General features: G+C 40.6%; 1 protein-coding gene across 13 annotated transcripts in view; it reads right to left on the bottom strand.

Moving 5' to 3' along the window:
- Positions 1 to 7,336: 7,336 nt before the first annotated feature.
- LOC136442212 (probable voltage-dependent N-type calcium channel subunit alpha-1B) overlaps positions 7,337 to 20,716 on the bottom strand; it is a 152,241-nt gene continuing 138,861 nt past the window's right edge. For 9 of the 13 annotated variants that reach the window (XM_066438955.1, XM_066438954.1, XM_066438953.1 and 6 more), the window contains 7 exons: positions 13,544 to 13,591; positions 12,813 to 13,204; positions 11,834 to 12,063; positions 11,044 to 11,352; positions 9,690 to 9,888; positions 9,074 to 9,254; positions 7,337 to 7,940 (listed from right to left, as the gene is read on the bottom strand). In XM_066438955.1, coding sequence (XP_066295052.1) covers positions 7,795 to 7,940; positions 9,074 to 9,254; positions 9,690 to 9,888; positions 11,044 to 11,352; positions 11,834 to 12,063; positions 12,813 to 13,204; positions 13,544 to 13,591 — 1,505 coding nt within the window. In that variant the 3' untranslated portion in view covers positions 7,337 to 7,794. Of the gene's footprint in view, positions 7,941 to 9,073; positions 9,255 to 9,689; positions 9,889 to 11,043; positions 11,353 to 11,833; positions 12,064 to 12,812; positions 13,205 to 13,543; positions 13,592 to 15,313; positions 19,287 to 20,716 lie in introns of those variants that run through there. The other 4 variants (XM_066438963.1, XM_066438964.1, XM_066438965.1 and 1 more) reach the window with 4 other exon arrangements.

Below are 20,716 nucleotides of genomic sequence, written 5' to 3'. Positions count from 1 at the left end.
CAGCATTGGTGGGTACAGAAAGAAGCTCTCTATGCATTTTGTTGTTGTTTATTGGTCAGAAATAACCCGTGCAATGGCAGCCAGTGCTGAATTTCTGCAGGGTTTACAATCACATAATACACAACAGATACATATTTGCTCCACACCTGCACTTTGTGGAACTGTCGCAAGGGTCTGGGTGGCTGCCATTCGGCGTCAGCAGGTGACCGCAATACGACCTTCCCAAGGGAAGTCACGTACCCATTCAGAACTGGGTGGAGTGAGGAATGTCGTGTCAAGTGCCTTTCCCAAGGGCACAACATCGGGGCATAGCAGTGGTTTTGAACCCGGAACCTCTCGGTTCTGGGCAAAACACCCTACCGATTGCGCCACACGATACCACTATTTGTTTCAAAGTCTAGCCATGAATGTATCATATGATGACATCACCACTTGTTAACTAGGAACTGATTTCTGTTGGGAGATAAATCCATTCAACGACAATGTCCCTGCTAAATTTGAAAATGTTGTAGCATACCATCTATTTTTATATGGGACTTTAATAGCAGAGAAGTACCATGCAAACATGTACATGTATGCTACTTACATGTAAGCTGATGAAAAAAAGTGTGACAACAAGAGGATAATATTGTTACAGTAGCAATATTGTACAACTGTGACATAACAACAACTGTCACAACTTGTAGTATACAGATGAGTGTAAGATCTTCTTGAACATTCTAACTGGTATCATATACATGAACTGATATACATGGTGCCTGTTCAAGTTTTCTTTGAACACAAGGATGAGAACTGTTTGTACAAATGTCTGTTGGAGCATAAATAGAGAATTTGGATATTTCTGGTGTTAACCTCTTTATTACCTTCGCCAAGAAGGTTATGTTTTCAGTCATGCCAGCTGTGGGCTGGGTCTGTATTTACGTCAAGAGCATAACTTGAGAAACCTTTGATGGATCTTCATAATTTTTGGTAGGGGAGTAGCAGTTATGGGAACAAAGGTCAAGTTCGAGAACGGTTAACTGGCGTTTTTCTACAGTACAGTACTACTGCAGCGGACTTAGCATGTCTGTGTGTTTGTAGACAACAAAACAAAACTGAAGGAAATGTTTGATGGATCTTCATTATTTTTGGTAGGTGAGTAGGGGTTGTGGGAACAAAGGTCAAGTTGGAAAATGGTTCACCTGGCGTTTAACTACTTACTAGCAATGTGGCCAAAGCAACTTAGAGAGTTTTATAGAATATGCAAATTTTTCAGTCTACATTCCTATTTCCTAGCAAACATGGTGAACCAGTGTAAAGAAAGAATCAGTCTAGTCGAAGTATAGTGTAAATTCCCGCCCAAATTTTATCTAAAAGATTTGTTACAATTTTCCAATTCCCTTCTTCTCTGATATATTTCATATCACATGATTGTTTACCTTTATGACAGCTGAATATGTTTTCAAGAAATGATAAAGTAATTGCAAAGAGACTGTCATGTATGACCTAATATCCCATTGTTTTGCTGGTGAAATGTCTTGAATATTGTCACTCGTAAACAATCATGTGATATCAAATATATCAGATATGGCAATTGGAAAAATTGTAACAAATCTTTAAGATAAAGTCATGATTTTGGCGGGAGTTTACACCATACTTAGACTAGACTGTTTAAATGGTCAACCTATTGGAAACAAAGCCAAACTAGAGTTCCATGACCGCATACTTTCGCCAAATGATTTTTGACTGACGTATCATGAGTGTTTCTCATCGATTATAAATCATACCAGTTGATCATCTTTTCTACCAAATGACAGAAGTTGTCCAAAGTCTTTGCTGGTCATTTACATACACACGTACAAACGCTACCCAAAACATAACCTTCTTGGCGAAGGTAATGATCACAGACTTGCCTGTCTAAATCGCGCTCCTAGCGGCCGGCCCGACAATTACCGCCCCCACCCAGCGAGAGATTGTGTAAAGTACTGTAAACGCAGGCTAATAATAGTCCAGACGTACGGGAGGCTAGACCAAAACTGCTATCATTGCATTGAGTTTAGGAAACACTGAAAACTGACAGTGACACATTATCTATGGCTATGGATTACATTGGGACCAGCTAAAACTACCATACAAGAACCGTTCAGGGAGGAAGGAAGAGGTAACGGAATAGATGTGCGGATGATATCAGATAATGGACAGGCATGACACAAAGTGAAACATTAAGAAAACCAGAAAATCGAGAACGATGGAGACAACTGTTTGCTTGATCTTCGGTGGTGCCCCAACGTTACAATAGTTAGACTAAGGATAGATGAGAACTGAATTGAATTGAGTTGATTTCACTTGTAGTGTTTCACATTAAGCGTCAGGGGACACGTCCAAAACACTACGTGTCTGTCTGACGTAATAAGCTTTTAGGAAAATGAAAGTTGAAACTTTGATGCAAGAAAACCTTGAATCACCAGACTGCACACCTTCTCCTGGGTTCTAGCTGATTCTGTACTTGTACCTAATTATCTCAACTGGGCACTCCTGAGCTGCGATACCTTCATCCTTCACTAGGCGGCGCTTCAGCATGGTCGTGTCACGGTCAGGTTCAGCCCGATTGTGACGGAGGATGGAGGTCAGCGGCTGCATTACCTGCACCTGTCACTGGGCGGCGCTTTATTAACACCGTGTTACGTTCAGGTCTGGCCCGTTGAGTTTACAAATATGGATAGATGTAGCTGTGTTCAAGATCGGAGGAGAATGTAGGTTAGTACACAGGAGACAGAACGTTAGAAAAAAGTCCAAGAGAAGCGTTTTAGAGTTAGCTTGTGAGCTTTCATACTAAATGAGTCATCTGCAAACGTGTTTGACAGTACGTCAAACATACCGCGACGTTATGTGTGTATCAGATACCATAGTGAACTTAAGGTTAAAGGTCAGAAAGTTCAGGTTTGTTGACGTTAAGCCCAGGTGAGTCCACAGACGTGTGTTACCTGTGCACGTCTCAGACAGGATTTCTCGATTCCTAGGCTTTTCGGTGCAAGTTTTGAGGACCAGGTATGCAGGTATGTACATGTATCTTGTTGTTCCGGTTATGTCGATACATCGAGAGTTATGCAATGCTAATGCAATGTCAGTCGTTGTGGACGTCTTATTTTGTATATTTAGAACGATTTATTGTTGTCCGCCTTTACGTTTCAAGGATGTGCGGCGCCTTTTTGATACCACAACAGTTCCTGGCTCGTTTCGTAAATATATCATGAGGCAGGGGAGAGGAGTTTGTTGTTCTTCTACTGTTGTTGTTATTGTTCTATCATCATCATCTGGTCGTGAAGGTGTCACGGATGTTTCATGTTTAATCATTGTCTAATGTCAGTAGTGAACGATGTATAAAACTATGATAAGGTGAGTTATAGTTCCTTTCCCCAGTTTCTGCAGTGCTGGTCGCCGAACTTGTCTGGGCGAACCCACGGCCAGAGCCGGCATCTTCCTTCTGCTGGGGGGACCGGTGCAGAAGTTCGAAGAATCACAGAGCCGACATCTTCCTCCTGCTGCGGGGACCAGTGCAGAAGCTCATCGGAGTCCATTTTACAGATGTAAAACCATAGAATTACCGTATTTCTAAGATCTTACAACTGTAAAATGAATTCCCATGAGCTTCATACGGTTTAAATATATCTGTCATTATTTCTTATGGAAACTTGAATATGAGTACTTTGGAAAAATTTTTGTAAAGAAGTACTGTAAAATCTTCATAATTTACCAGAATAACAATAGATGTATTCAACCTTAATGACGATCACCTGTGTTACAGAAGCTCATCAACATAATTTACCCAAATGGTCTATTTTGGTCTATTTTGTGTCTGGACCACAAGTGAAACATACATCCTGTAGAAGTAGTGTATCTTAAATTGGCATGAATCATAGTGTAGAGTGACAAGTCAGTCTGTACTAGTGTCATAACGGAAAATTTTCATCAGTAAATCATGTGAATATCTGCATATCTAAAGGTTTACAATAAGTCAGTGAGAGAATGGTGTGTTAAGTAAATAAATAAATATATTTTGTATGTTATTGTAAGTAGAGTTATCCGTTCTGCTGTTATTGTTAGATACCTCGCAAAGTGGCCATGCTTTGCATGTATCTGTAATCAACTTGTGTGTATTCAGTAAACTTTTGGACGTTGAGGTGTAGAAGCGTTACAAATAACAAAATATTTAATGTTAACTGAAATAAGGTTTGTTTTTATATCTTAAGTGATAGTGTGAATGCATATAAGCACGAGAGAGTTTGTTTTAATGTACACTTTGGACGTTGTTCCTTTATCAGATTTCTGGCAGTAGCATTTATGACAGAATGGGATTAAATGTGTTTTTATTATCTTCTTTTCTTGCTTATGTCCAATATTGAATAAAGAATAATTTTCATTGAACTATTTCTTTGCTTTTGCTTAAATGTCTTTTAGTATCCTCACATCAGCTACTGGGCCTCCGGAGTTTGCCTACGATCAAATTGACTGATCGATGTCCTGACCAGTCTTCATAGTTTCTCAATAAGTCAATTATTACATTCAGATTAATTACACTCACCTGTGTTACAGGTGGTCATGAACATAATTTACCCAAATGGCCTTTTTGGTGCCCAAACCACGAACGAAAGATGCTTGCACTTAAGGTAGTGTAAAGATTTGCGGGGGTGTAGGTGGGGCTGGGGAAACCAAACAGGGGTTTGCAATAACAAATTAGAATTTGCATACAATATTAAACCTTGTATTGAGGGAAGGGCTAGAAGAGTCAGGGAAATTGTGGGAAAATGAACTTATAATGACTAAATTTTGTAGTATTTGTATGTTTTTGGTATAATTCTGAAATAATGTAACATCGTGTTACGTGACGTCTTGCGACACAGCCTGGCGTGGCCAGCCTGGCGTGGCCAGACCGGCCTTCAGGGCACCGCGAAGTGCCCTAGTTTTTTTGAGACACTAAGTTCCCAGACAGAGAACTAGTGATCTCCTAAGCCACAGGACAGCTCAGCTCAGCCGTCCAAGGCTCGCACATGCCCGCCCACGTGGGCTGACATCTTCTCCCGAAACGGGAGGCTGTCGTTCCCCTGCGCTGCACGGTTGCAGGCAAGGAAAGACATGACTAGAAATTGTGTTGTCTGGACCCCAGGGTGGCTTTGTACAACTTTGCGTGTGGTCTAAGACCAGTAAGGAATAGAAGTTTGATCCCTACTTACACATATAGTCGGATTTCTATACATTTACATCTTTTTGAAGTGAACAGTTCCCCAATACACGTTTTACTTAATACTGCATTAATGTCTGCTGTTTTCTTGACCCGATATTTCACATTTTCTATGGCAGTCTAAGCTACTGGGTAGATTATGATAATAAGCTAATACTACGTACACCTTAATTCACATGGTAATGTCCGTGACACGGAACAATCCACTTCTGGCCAAGAACTGTAAGCGTCCAGCTGATCTCAGAATCCCGTTTTGACATATTACTCGAGAAGGGAGCAACTTTTGATGAAGGATTTAAGCAGCAATAGAAGTGTTTCCCCATGCAAAAGTGTTTCCCCATGCAAAAGTGTTTCCCCATGAAGAAGGGTTTCCCCATGAAAAAGTGTTCCGCATGAAAAAGTGTCCCCCATAGAAAAGTGTTTTCCCATATGAAAAAGTGTCCCGATGTAAAAGTGTTTCCGCATACAAAAGTGTCTCTTTTGCAACACACTAAAATGCCATATAAACCATTGGACTCATAAAGACAGTTGCTAGACTAACACTGTCAACAAATAAATGTAGCACCCGTACCCCCACCTGTAGTGTCCGTACCCCCATTTGAATGGTCCTTTCCAAAGCAGGTAGGGGGCAAGTCCTCTGCCAGCGGAATGTGTTTAACTCCCATACTCTTTCCCAAATGCTACGTGCTAAGCAGAGAAAGCAGTATGTACCATTTTAAAAGTCCTTGGTATGACCCGGCCGGGGATTGAACTCACGATCTACCGTATGCAATGCGAGCACTCTGATATATTGAATTCTATACTGGGATATTAAAAAAAAATGTTACTATGTATTCTTACTTATCAAAACATTCATTAAGATACAGCAACAAAGAATCCTCACAAATTCCACACCTTTATTCATATCATAAACTCCCTTCATAAAATCTTTTTCTGCCAAACATTTGGCCAAATATAAATATAAACACAACAATGTCACCTGTAAAAAAGCCTTTCCTCTATGCTAATTCCAAATGATAGAATCAGCAAACGAAACGTAAATTTGCAGCAAATCTTATCTAACATCTATTGGCATCCAATAAAAAATAAACATCTTGAAAACTATATGAAAAACATGAACAGGCAAGAAAATGTAGCCACCATAACTCCTTACAAAAGCTGTCCCTATGTATTTAAAAAATCTATACCATTTATAGCCATTGTGGTTAGTTATACACATTATCTTGATAATAACAAAATCTTCCAGTCTTTATTTTTCCTTAAACAAAGTAAACGCTTTAACAGTAATCAAACTTGCCCGGGAAGACAAAAGTTTCCAAAGATTTCCCTGATATCAGGGTAAAATACATTTTCAAAATGAATATATCATATGTGTGACACTAGGAAATTCCTGATTGAATATTACTAAGTTACATGTCGTTATTGATAAACATGATCTGATGTAAATATAGAATACAACTCGGGGTATTCCGTATCACCCGAGGTATCAGTCCGACCGCGGGTTTGATCGCCTGACGGCCGTAGACGAATACTGCATGCATGTGTAAAGCAAGTAAGCCTTATTCTTCTCATATTTGCAAAGAGGCCCAAAACAGACTTGTTCTGCCAAAGTTAGTATTATTCACAAAACAAAAGTTAGCAGCATTTGAACTGTGATTTTCTTGTTTCTACGTATCCCTACTAAACTCAAACCCAAACTGCTGTCAATACTGTATATATTGTTTAGAAATGATAGTTTACAAACTTGGCATCTCGGTAAAGTAATACTGTTACAAAAAATGACCTCTAGCTGGTTAAGCAGATACATTTAGACAACCTTTAAAGGAGACTTACCAGTAATAAGTTAAACATTACAGTTGGATTGATCGTTTGATATTTATACAAATTATAGGTATGCAGAAGAATGAAATATGAAATTATGACAAAAGTGTTGCCCTTGCTACTTCACCCTCTTACTATCCAGAGTACTTATTATAATCATACCTAAACCTAAACCCTTGGCTGTACCACCATCACATTTTTACGGAACGATAAATTTACATATTTCTGCCAAATAATACTGAGACAATAACTTTTGCAGTTCACCGAAAATGAAAAAAATAACCACCTGGTCAAGTACAATTAAAAACTTTGAGTTCAAATTGGCAGCTATTGAATGATTCCATGTATAGAGTAGTGGAAGGTTAACAGGTAGAATTATTGTAGCCCAACCTATATTTGTACATAATACTTTACTGTACTGATACAGTCAATCGCTGCTATCTTCTAATTGAATTATAGAACACTGACGTCATATAATTTAATCATCAGGCGAAGAATTTCGAACACTGACGTCATATAATTCAATTACCAGGTGAGAAGGCGTCAGCATGGCATAAGTTGCAAATGGTGGAAAATTCAAGAACTATGACGGACTTATGTGAAGCAACTTGAAGTAAGAATTTGACTTTGGAATATATTAAGCATAGCGTGGTAAGATTCTCAATTTTTTGTGTAGCTTTCCTTTAAGAATTTGTTTGAATTATTAGAAAGTTTTACTTTTTGTGTATTTGCGTGAAGACGACTAGTATGTCCGACTAGGCCTCGGAGTACCCGCTGAGCTCCCCCATGAGGAGGGGGATGATGGTGAGGGCCCGTGGATGCTGCGGTCCGAAGTACTCCATCGCGGCCTGTAGATACTCCTTCCCCTCCTGGAGTCTGTCTATGTCCAGGTACACCAGCCCTGCGAACCAGCAAACACTACCGGTTAGTGTCGTTTAAAGGCAGGGAATATCACAAATTTAAGATGGAACCATGTTCAAACGACATGTATTCTTTTCTCTGCTATAGTAGGGTAGGAAGAAGTGAAATCATTGAGCAACAGTTGCTCAAAGATACTCTTGGGAAGTTGAAGTGGACGGAAGTAATATATATATATATATATATATATATATATATGTAACTTTAACTTGGTAGAAAGTTTTGTCAGTACATGTATGTAGTGCGGTTCCATGGTATCTCTATCCTGTGGCACAAGACAGCAAAGCCGTGGGAATGCCTTCATCTGAATCTAATGCTACTTTCAAAACGACGGAGGTCAGAGGTAATTATATGCATATATAGCTACAAACTGCGGGCTATAGCTACTCAGAAACTGAGTTCAACAACCCCATACAAGAGATATCAAAATTGGAAGTTCCGCTGCAGTACCATAAAAAGCCGCCAGGGAGCCCTAAATCTACCTATGTTGAGGTCTCAGGAAGACCTACCCACATACCAAATACCAAGACATTTCATTATTATTGTTATCATTTATTTACTATTATCATTCCTGTCATTGTTTTCAGTATGACCATTATTATTATTTTTGTATGCTAATTTTCTGTTTGTATTATCAATGCATGAGTACATTAATTACTTATTTTGTGTTATGCATATGTAAAGCAGTGTTAATTACTGAGCAGGGCTACCCTGGGTAAACATGACAGAATAAAAAAACAAAAGACTATCGATCCAGGAATTTTTTAGTAATCGTGTTCACGGAAGGAAGGACACACACACGAACGAAAACATAACCTTCTAGGCTAAGGTAATCCGTAGTCCGTTTAAGTGCCGGACACAACGTATGCTAAACAGTGCACTAACCTAAATGACAGTAAATGTTAGTGTATCAATAGACTTTCAATTCGTGTAATATCATTGATATCATACAAGGATTAAGGCTTTTTATCCAATTTTCAATTTGTAACGTTTTTAAGTCCTGATAACATATGCAGGACGTATTGTGTACAGAAGCCGCAATTCAGCACCTGTTCTGCGAGGTTGTATTTATATTGAATAAACCATTTCTCTCTCCCTCTCTAGCCAGTCACCCACCTTGTAGATAGCATGTCTGTCCAAGTTGTTCGTGGTTGGGGTAGGTGGTCTGCTGAATGGCCTCGGCCTCCTCCAGCTTGTCCAGCGCCTCCTCCAGGCGATCGTCCATACGGGCCAGGATGGACGCCAGGATGCGGCAGTTCCACGCGTAGCCGCTGTGCTTCTTGCCAACTTTACGAACCTGCATGCGTTATATAAACAGAACATATAAATTGGCAGGAATTGGCAGAATATGTACAGTAATACCATTCTACCTCATATACATAACATAACATAACAAAATGCAATGTGTAAATCTGCCGATTAGAGTATCACTACAACCAATTCAATGCACGAAACAACTTTATAAATTTGAAATGATACAGCTTAATATAACTGCCATAAAACAGAAAGTAGACGAAACAACTTTATAAATTTGAAATAATAAGGCTTGATATAACTGTCATGAAACAGACAGTAGACGATCTTTTTCACCCACGAAATGTTTTTGAAAAATGCAAAATTTGATCTTTCTTGTTCCATCTGACATCAAGATTATATTTGTTGAACTAACAGCAGCTACCACTTTGGGCTGTGCACATGTACTACACCACTCTACCATATGCAAATTACATACCAATATGGCCTGAGACTTGAGCACTTTGTGTGCAGCTTCCTCCAGCAGGTCGATGTCAGGCTCCTCCAGCTCCGAAACCCGCATGGACCAGTACTGCGACTGCATGAAAGCGAACCGAACATTTGTCTTGTCCATCTCCGACATCAGCTGCGCGTAGTACGCCGTGCCCTTGCGATAATCGTCCTGCGCGATGTAGAACCTGTGCACAAGTCATTGTATAAATATCATGCAGAACCATTGACAGCTTCTCGAGTTATGTTGTCCACATACAAATACGCATACACACAAAGCCCGCTGCAGTACCGACGGAAAATGCCAGGGAAACCATTCTTGAACTTGACCTTCGTTCCCATAACCGCTACTCACCTACCAAAAATCGTGAAGATCCATCAACGTTTCCGTCACTATTTTTGCCTATTTACAAACACACAAAAATGCAAAGTCCGCTGCAGTACTGTTGGAAAACGCCAGGTAAACCATTTTTGAACTTGACCTTTCTTTGCACAACCACTACATACCTACCGAAAATTATGAAGATCTACCAAGGCTTTCTCAAGTTATGCTCTTGACATACATACAGACCCACCCTACAGCTGGCGTAACCAAAAACATTATCTTCTCGGCTAAGATAATCAGCTACCTGAGTACCTAAGTTCCTTTAGCAGAGCCCCTGAGTCTCACACTTATACAACCCGACATAGTTCGAATCACTCTTTGCGACTGCTGAAAGTTAAACTGGAATCTGGGAAACGTACATTTACATACAGAGGTGCAGAGAACTGGAATACACTGTCGGTAGATGTTAAAACCGTTTCATCCATGCAAACATTCAAAAGACTGTGCAAAAGAATTGTGTGACCCCTGACCTCCCATCCTTACGACCTGGCACGAAATGGACTATGAGTATGGATACGATTTTGTAATTTGACGCACAATATGTTATGTAAATATCAGTGTATTGTTTGCATATGTGTACCTAGGTCCTCCCTGAAAATCAGTGACAAGCCACTGAGGGAGCTACCCTAAAGAATACAGAAATAAAATAAGTCAGCAAAAGAATCTACCCTGTATCTGCTTGCGGAACGGATTTAAAGCATGGTCTCTATGGGAGGGCAGTACCATATGCACGTCAATATAGGGGTTCAATTACGATATTACATTGACGATAAAAGCAGTTACGGTGTAACAAAGACATTGTGCATCACCACGCCCAACGTGGCAAACGATATGCCAAGTTACACACCAATGCGACAACGGGATCGTGAGTTCTAGCTGCGAACATGCAAACAAAAGCATTTCCAATACTCCCGTCAGGAGGTCATCCTCCTTCCTGGAGTAATAAAAAAAGAACAACCTCTCAATGGTGCTGTCCAGGACGTGGCGGTAGTAGATGGCGACGTTTTCCGTGTAGCGCTGCACGCCGACCAGCCCGGGGGTGCGCAGGAGACCTTCCGCCCGAGCGATCCACGTGGAAGCGCTGGTGAAGTCGCCCTTGTCGGCGAAGACTTTGGCGAAGCTGTCGCAGCAGTCGAGCCTCTCGGTGATGAGCCAGAGGTTAGAGGGTTCAGGATATCTGCTCTTTAACGCAGGACCATCTCTGGAGCTGCCCAGGACGTCATCGGCGTGCATCAGAAGGTCTACAGCCTGGTCAAGGTTCCCACATCTGAAATCACAAATCAAATCATCAAGTCATGCTACTGAAACATTTCATCCATTGTCTATGAACATAGGAGGGAATCTGTGTGCAGTTTGCTTGAGATGCTACTGCACAAGTTTCTATTGTTGTTGGCCAATACCACAAGAACTGCAAGTTAGAAATGGATTTTTGTACGAGACATTTAGCACAATTTGTATTTATCACTCTCGGCCATCCTATTGAATATAACATTAGGTATTGGCTATGATCATATTAATTCTACATGTTATATGTGCAATTTGGACGAGAAAATGTGGGTAACAGAGCTACTATTACAAAGAGTATTGAAGCTGCCCGATATGATGATGATGATGATTGAATTGAACACCTCAGGTATTTTCTCATGCATAATATAACTCTCTGAATCATACATAAACCTCTAACCATGATCAAGATCTGGTTAACAAGGTTAGCTATAATATGATAATGACAAAGAAGAATAACCTACCTGTGCCATGTCTTGCCCATCTCCTTGTTGACGATTGCCTGTAGGAATGCCGGGTCCATGTCCAGGTCTGGTCCTGTGTTCGTGTTGTCTGCGACACAATTCATTGCCTTGGTGTAGTGGTTCTCCGCTTCCACAAAGTGCCCTGTATGGGAGAGGTACCGCCCTACCGCCAGGTAGAGCAAGCCTACAGAGTGGGAGTATACGCCGTAGTTCTCGCTGTACAGTAGGACCTGCAGAAAACATCATACAGGAAAGCACTTAGAAAATGAGGGGATCTTCTATGCTTGTTGGATAGTAACTAATTTTGTACATATTGTAAATATGTACCTTGTAAAATGTAAATAAAGCTGTACATGCATTAATAAAGGTCAGGAGGAAAATATAAGTAAAAACGAATGAAGGGCATAGTATTTCTCCAGATACCTTCATAGATGATACTGCTATGATCAGTGTTATTGGTAAGATTGTTTGTCGATGACAGTAGATGTATATTGATTTACCATTATTCTTGAGTTACTGCTAATTTCTAACATGTCGGCTCTATATCAAACAGGTAAATGAATTTAATACTGTTTCAGAAAAATGTAGCCAATATGGCGCCTACTACGTTGTAAAACCTTAAGTTTGTGATAAAGGCGTGGGTACAAACATACTGACATTGTAGGTATCTTGAACAACATTGTTACATTGTAATTACTGGTTTCACAAAATAAAGATTAGCGATTATGGGGTCTTTTCATAAATATGAATTGGTATTGAATTTTTCTTTTTATTTGAATTGTGTGATAGTTGTGTGCCAATTTGATAAAAAACAGAGAGAACGCTAGCGACCCCCCCAAAACACCGCTCCCAATAAAATGGTATGGCGACCCCGGACGTCACAATTCAAGATGGCGGCCACCACACATACCAACGGATTCAACAAAGGTTTTGCTACGTTAACCTGTAATTATACTATGGAAACAAAAAACAGCAGGACCTGCTCTGCGTGCTCGTATAGCGCGTCCTGCACCGCCGCTCTGCCGCCGTCACGGTACTGCTGCGTTATGGTCATTGCCAGGCAGTTGATGTACAAGCGGATCTCGCCGTTGGACAGCGCGCCGCGCGCACGTTTCTGCGTCAACGGGCGCATGGACACCATAGCCTTGGGCGTGTCTTCCTTGACGAGGTAACGTGTTTGAGTCAGTAGCTTGATATTGGCGTAGAAGTCGACGCTCTCGCCGCCGAGGTCGCTGCCTACGCTGAGGACAGCCTCGCTCAGGGCGACCGTGGAGAGCTTCTTGTAGCCCTCCCGCAGGTAATGAAGCGGGATGTGCTGGAAGTCACAGAAGGCGAGGATGTAGGCGAGCTTGGCTTCTGGAGTGTACTGGGCTGGAGAAACGAACGGCAAAACAATATAATATTATACATTGTTCATGTTTACCATCAGAGCTGAAAGAGCAAGAAAATAAATAAGTAAATAACAGAAGATCAAATCAAAAATTGAAATCTCATTGGAAGAGACCTTTAGCATTTATGACTGTATTGTGTTTAAAGAAGTTCATCCCAAATGGAAACTTTTCAGAATTGATGGGCAAACCTATTCACTATTTGCTCAAAAACGATTACTATTAGATATAAGCATTGTGATATCTTGATGTTTGTTGATACGTAGTAATCTCTGCACCCATACACACCACGTATACGTTCATCTTCAACTTGGTACCTTACCTGTGTTCAATATGCCCAATGGGTCGTCAGAGTGTGGTCCATGGCCACCTGAAAACAAGGTAAAATGGGTGTAATTGTAATCATTGAAGATGTGCAATCATTTGATGGTTTAACTCATGAGCTGCACTAGTACTACTTTCATTATCAATGGTGCTGTGAAAGTAAATGTTTGATAAAAGTCATTCAATTTTGATTACCAGTGTCCTGTATTTACTCGGACATTATGACCTGAATATTACTACACCTCTATGTCTATAAGCCTAAAACGTTTATAGCTGTTTAACTATTTGAAAGGTAAAAAAATCCTTCTGCCTCGAAACAATTTGGAAGTGATATCGATAAGAAACATCGTAACATCTATAATTTAGGAATATTCAAGCTTTTAATTTAATGACACAGTTTTTTTTAAGTGCCCCTTTTCTTTAGAAAGGAAACTACTTCTTACATGTTTATCTGTGAGACCAGTAAAGGCCATTGGGTGCCTTTACCAAATTTGAAGTTAACTTGTCTATGATTTGATAGCTAGTTACCGATCGGGACCTACAATGAACGTTCATGTGCATCTGCTTGGTTGCAGAGTGTTGAATGTCAAAGAGTCATACAGTCAATTTTAATTCCTCATTTAACCAGTAGATGTCTTAAAATGTTAGGGCTCTGTCACACTTGTGCGTATATGAAAGTCCGCATGAGTTGTGTATTAACAAGTTTCTGTTTCAGGTTAAGTTTGCAACTTGTTCCCTGCAAACTTTACATAAACGAAAAAGATGTTCATGCGCAACTCATACACACTTGAATATACGCACAATTGTGACAGGGCCTTTAGAGAAAAACTAACTATATTTGTGACTGCAGCTGTCAGAGGTTGTGGAGAATTCCCGGTAATAATTTTAGCCTATGTATTCCTTAGTCCAAAGTTCATAGTTACGATTTTTAAAAACTTTTATATGTGTAATTATCATTTTCCACTGTGCTTTTGTTTCTCATCTGTAATTGTTCTGTATGTTTTATATTGCAACGAGTTTACAGGGATATCCCTAGCTTAACTGATAGCAGCCTCACAGTTGAGCTCCTGGTTCCAATTGTATTACTGTTATACACGTACATGCAGTACCTCGTCTGATAATTCTGAGCATTACCCAGCATTGAGACGTATATTGTGATATTCTGTTTGATAAATGGTAAACAAAATCACAACAACGAAAAATATTTCTCATAATCATCTTCCTTACCTGATGTTGACAAGTGTTCCATATGCAGCATGTAATATCTTTTAAAATGAATTTTCATCCGCTATATGTATAATCATTATTAATACAGATTTATAGTGACTACAGGATATTGGAGGTTCTTTTTTTCACAACCGGTAATTCTTAACTGCTAACGTTTCGGTGTCTGTCAGACACCTTCAGAGCTTCTGACTGGAGTACTTCTTCTCACCGCTATAAGTAGCCAATGTAGGTGGCGCTTTTGCGGTGAGAACACCAGTGATGAACCGAGACGAGGGGGGATACAAACTTAGCCTCGTTCGGGACAGTGTTCTCACCGCAAAAGCGCCACCTACATCGGCTACTTATAGCGGTGATAAGCAGTACTCCAGTCAGAAGCTCTGAAGAAGGTGTCTGACAGACACCGAAACGTTAGCAGGTAAGAATTACCAGTTGTGAAAAAAGAACCTCCAATATCCTATGTTCTAACAACCTGATGAAATTATTTTCGGAGGTATAGTGACTACAGTGTGCAACAGACAAAAAACAAAAACATGGAAACACCTTCAAGATGTATCAATCTTTATTGATTTATCACGAAAAGGAAGAGTGCTGGTTGTAGGTGAGCAGTACAGATTTCTGGTGTGAAGCGACATGACTATAGGCAGATGTGGAATTGCTTTATCACATTCATTTTCTTCTTCTGCTTCCTCTTCTTTCCATTCTCAAGAAAATGTCAACGTGCATAGTCAAATATTTACAGGGCAAAATTGTATAAAAAACTGTCACAATAGAAAAAGTGAAAACAATGGATATATTTTGTAGTGAAATCCCCCTATACGGCCAGGAACACACATTTTTGTGATTTGAGGCATCTTCTTTGATATTTCTGAATGACATTTTTCAAGTTTTCATAATTTGTTGCAAGAGTTCATTGGTATGAAATCAACGGCAAACAAAATGTTCACATTAAGCATCGTAGAGACCCTTTATTTGTGATTTGGCCTAAATAACAGTTATCGGCATTCAATTATAGGGTTTAATTAACACGCATTGATGTCATTAACATAGTGTTACATTTCCCCTCCATGACTATCAAAGCTGAGCATACAATTTCATGCAGTGTCTCATAATTGTACTAAATTAAATGTGAATTGTATCTTTGCTCTAACTGGGGGAAATATATAAATGTTTTCATTATCTAAGTGTTGATCTATGCAGGAATAAATATCGACCAGAAATATCACCAAAGATGCCCGAAATTGTTAGAATATTGTCAAACACTCAGTCTATATTGCCACGGCTTGTACAAGTTGTTCAGGGGTGGGCATACACATAGGAGTGGCTTCAATGATAAAGAAGAATCATATTTTCCTATAATATTCTATACAATCGTCTCAGTTCAATTTCATCATACCCTCTTGTAGTTCCTCTTTTTATACATAAATATGTTAAATGTGTGGCTTGTTTTACATATTTTCAGTCCCTTTAGTCTGATGGCGTTAGCCTTTTTTGTAAACTTCTAAGAGCTAATATAAACAGAGTGTGCGACACTGCTGAATTTCGAATATTATATTACATAAACCTATTGTTTTCAGTAGCAGGAAATATGACTTGAACAAACAACAGGCCATAAAGTGCGGAGCAAAGTCATAATTTGTTGTAAAAATGATATGTCGGAACCAAATGCAAAAATCTAATCATCAGAATGCTTTTGGTCTATATCAGTCATTTGTGGTCAATAATTATGAAGCAAGTTGACCATTCCTTGGTGCACATTCCTCTATACTTGGATTATTGTATTGTAAAGTACACTGTATTCAATCCGGAACCAATCCGACATCTCCATTGCACACTGGGGGATAGATATCTCTCACAAATACGCTATACAGGAATGTATAAAGACAAATGTTTTGCCACTATCTTTTTTTTCGCACTAACTTCTGTAGAAAAGATGCTCACCACCAGGAAACAAGAGGACACTGTTAGTATGAGAGGGGAGCTATGATTGGATGAGACCGTTTTGATAATCATTTTCGTTGCTTCTGAAAGAACCTTCAAGGTCAACCGCGCGTTCAAGTTCGGAAAGTACTACACGAAATCATCATCTCTTTCCTTGAAGAGCTGTAATTATAAATTTCTCTCGTGTTGATCGGATTCGTATGCTACCATGCTAGCCTTCTTCATTGTATCGACAAATGGGTGATCCTGATTTCAAAATGAGACTCAAGATAAGATCTTTGCTCAATTTGATACATTTGCAATTGTCAATCATTTTAAGATAGACTAGAATAGCTGGTTGGACCACAGGCAAAATTACTAGTGCGTTCATTGTTTTTGTTTTACAGATCCTGCTGTTTCCTGGGATGGTTTGATAAAGAGCATCCCCTTCCTTAAAGTACGGGAGAGGTGGCCACTATAAGATTAAGACAGTTTTGTGGGGCCCGTCGCTAAGTTGTTGCCTCCCCATCACAAGCTACCCCTATATCAAGAGCCAGGAAAAAAACGGCCCTTGTATCAGTAATAAGATTGGGCAAAGTTGATGCAACGTGTGCATAAACCTTTATAGTTTTCTTAAGCAAGAAGTGGTAGTGCAAGATACATAATTGTATTTTCTAGAAAATTGTCAACCACTACATGTAGATTGGATAAGGATTCATGCTACGATATTTGTACTTCCCTCTACAATGCTACTGTCTTGCCTGGACTGCGCTGGAAATAGTTTTGGCATGTCCAATATTCTAGCTTTGGCATTTATACAACTTTTCATGGATCTTACCTAAAATACAGAAACCTTCTGGTGTACAAAATGGTTTCGATTATTTGTGTAAATTCTTTTAAAAATGGTAAGAAACTGCGATAATCTGTGAAAAAGTCATACAACACAAACATCAGGCGATCCAGCCTGGAGAGATTGGTCAGAATTGAGCATTTGTCACAACAAAGACTTCCTAGGTATAAATTGCACATAACATTAAAAAAAGATCCACTCCAAATCTTACATAAAATCATACCAGGCAAGTGCTTACAATGATATCATATGACTTATTGTTCCACATTTTCAGTACCACCTTTGGCGGTAAATAAGTGCTTGATAAAAACTCAAACATGCAATTTGAACTTATCTATCAAATAAACCATATAGCAGACATCAACAAGGTTTGACATCCCCACATGGCTCTCACAGAATTCCACGGGAATGATTTAAATTAGGCTCGCCCCTGAGGCGTCGCCCAAAAAGAAAGAGCCTGTCAAGTCACATAAAAAGGCAGAATGAATGTTTGATGCTCCACACATTTTCGTTTGATTTATCAACACAAAGGCCTCCACGTGACGTCTTGGTCATCTGTGGCTGACGTAGGTCCAGGGGACACATATTTCCTCTGCGCATGCGCATGTCAAGGTTCCTCCCGCGACAGCAGCGTGTCGGCTTCGGTGCAGTACCTGTACATTTCGCACTGTGGCATCTACCTGAAGAGCACAGAATTCTTGGTCCTTCATTTCGTGATCCACAGCGAGTAGACCGGATATCTTGTACAGGTTAAGTGCCCATGTCTAAGATAGGCAACAGCAGTTTTTCGTGTGGTCCAGTCCAACCAATCGGGATGCTGCAGGGAGGTCACGTGACTCAGCTTCAATGGAGAAGACTTGAACTCTTTATCATTAGCACCAATCAGATTCTTCGTCAGAGTCACTGTACGAGCGGCCGATGCCGCTGCTGTCCTGTCTGGCCGGCATGTTCCGTTTCCGGTAACTAGCTTCGCTTCCGTACATTTCAGGGGAATTCTGTTGGGACAGGGGAGAATTCGACGTCGCTGCTGCAACCTCGAAGGTCAAGTAATCTAAAGTGTTGTCGTACTCAAGCTCGTCTAGCTCCTCGTCTTGAAACGGGCCTTCTTGTTCATAATTGTTGTCCTCTACGTAGTACAGTTCCGAGTTAACTGAGGGGGACTGGTGGGGCATGTATTCGTAAGCCAGGTCGTCCTCCGGAGAGGGGGACTGACACACCATGGAAGCAGATGCGCGGGGCGGGCGCTGCCTCGGGGCGTCGTTATGGGGGTAGCGTGGCTGCTGGGCGTATCCAGAGGTGAGGTTGTGAGCAGGGGTGGGGATGCGGGGGTTAGCCGGGTCTGGGGAGGCACTTCGTTTTCTCCTGGTGGGGGTGTGGTTCGGGGGAGTTCTTGGAGGGGAGGACTTTTTAGGAGGAGAGTGGTTCCCCAATGAGAGGATGCCACTCCTGGAGGCGGGTAGGGTAGGGAGCATCCTCCGCTGCTGTCTGCCGGGCTCTTCATCTTGGAGATAGGTTGAGCTGTGGGTGCGGGTAACGGTGGTCTGGGGGAGGGCAAGGTCATGTCTGTGAGCGGGGGAGGGCCTTGTTTGTATCTCGTGCGGTGCAGAATAAGGCTCCTGGGGCCGGGCCATGTTGGCCGTGACATGCGGCTCATGTTGGCTGTACAGATGCTGTGGCTGCTGTGGTGCAGCACGGGGTGGAAGAGGTGCGTCTACATTGGTCTCTTGTTGGACCGCAGGATGTTGACCTGTAGGCAAGCCAACGTGGACTATACTCAATCCCAGGCACCATGCAGCAGCAACCATGAACAACCAACCAACCAACCAACAAGCATGCCAAAGGAAACACGACAAAATCATTCCACTAGGAAATGAAACAGGATGGCCGCAAAACAGATCATGCAATGCAAGGACAAAATTAAGAGAACAGTGCCAACACAACTGACCTTGATGCTGACAACACGAGCACAAGACAAAACACGGTCATGCTCCAAAACACGTTCACGGCACGGCACGGTACATTCACGGAAAAAAAAGACTTTCCACAGGGATGCAAAATCAAACGTGCTGAAATACTTTTCGCAGTGCGCATGCGTACTTTGAATTGAACAAGCTTTTAAGAATCACAACAATGCTTCTGTACAACACAAGCTGATAGTTCTAAATTCTAATATAATCTTAATAATAAATTTCTTTTGTACAATTATATCAACAATGCTCACCCAATACTTTATATATACAATATCCTAGATGATGACTTATATCCAATGATTGTAATGATAGTAGTTTACAGTATGGGTGGGCTTTGAGACAGGGTTGACAACACAACACCCGACACTGGAGTAAGAAGCTTTTAAACTTTTTCACAGGGGTTTATTTACAACACTGGATTGTGTGGTTGGAATGTGTTATAGGTTGGAAAAGTTCCCTAATCTTGAAGTAGCTTGGGCAGAGCACCACATCTTGTGGATATCTTAGACCTGGAAGCCGCTTCAAGATTACGGACACTCCTTCAACTGTGTGACTTTCAGATACATGTTTAGATGTCTTTTCTGTACCAGAACATAGCTTCTATAGATTCTGATGCAATCATGTGCCAAAACCATGTAGTCTTTGTTGCATGAGGATTGTAACTTTACTGCATATAATATTACACATTAGAATGTATTTGGAAATCTTTGACCTTGACCTCAATGAAAAGCAACCTGTAGTCCGATTTGAGCTTCTCATGAATAAACAAAGGTACAAAATGGAGGATTTTCACTGGCGTTGTGATGATTGTAATTTAAATCCCATGGCGGCCATGTTGGTGGGTAATTGGGTTACAGCATACTAGCTGGTGTATTTTACAGTTGTACGCTGTAATCCAACATGGCACAAATGATATCATATAAAAAGCCTGTATAGTACATAGAAGCTGCTGTGTCCTGGTCAGTATTGCCCACCAATGGGGACAGCAAATTCGACATCATACGCATGTACCTCTGATATGTGTGATATGTGCTGAGGTTTTTGTATTGAAACAGATGCATTGGAGTGAATTCTGTTAAAAAGACCACATAGAGAAGATAGACAGAGGGACACAGTGATAGTACAATGCTGCTTTATTGAGGGGGATAGAAGCTCACACGGGTTTCTTAAACAGGAGACACTTGGGCCACAACATGATGGTTTAAGG

The sequence above is a fragment of the Branchiostoma lanceolatum genome, chromosome 9, assembly GCF_035083965.1.
Source record: "Branchiostoma lanceolatum isolate klBraLanc5 chromosome 9, klBraLanc5.hap2, whole genome shotgun sequence".
In the NCBI taxonomy this organism is placed as follows: domain Eukaryota; kingdom Metazoa; phylum Chordata; class Leptocardii; order Amphioxiformes; family Branchiostomatidae; genus Branchiostoma; species Branchiostoma lanceolatum.
The sequence above is the reverse complement of the archived record's forward strand: the minus strand, read 5'-3'. Positions and strand labels throughout refer to the sequence as shown.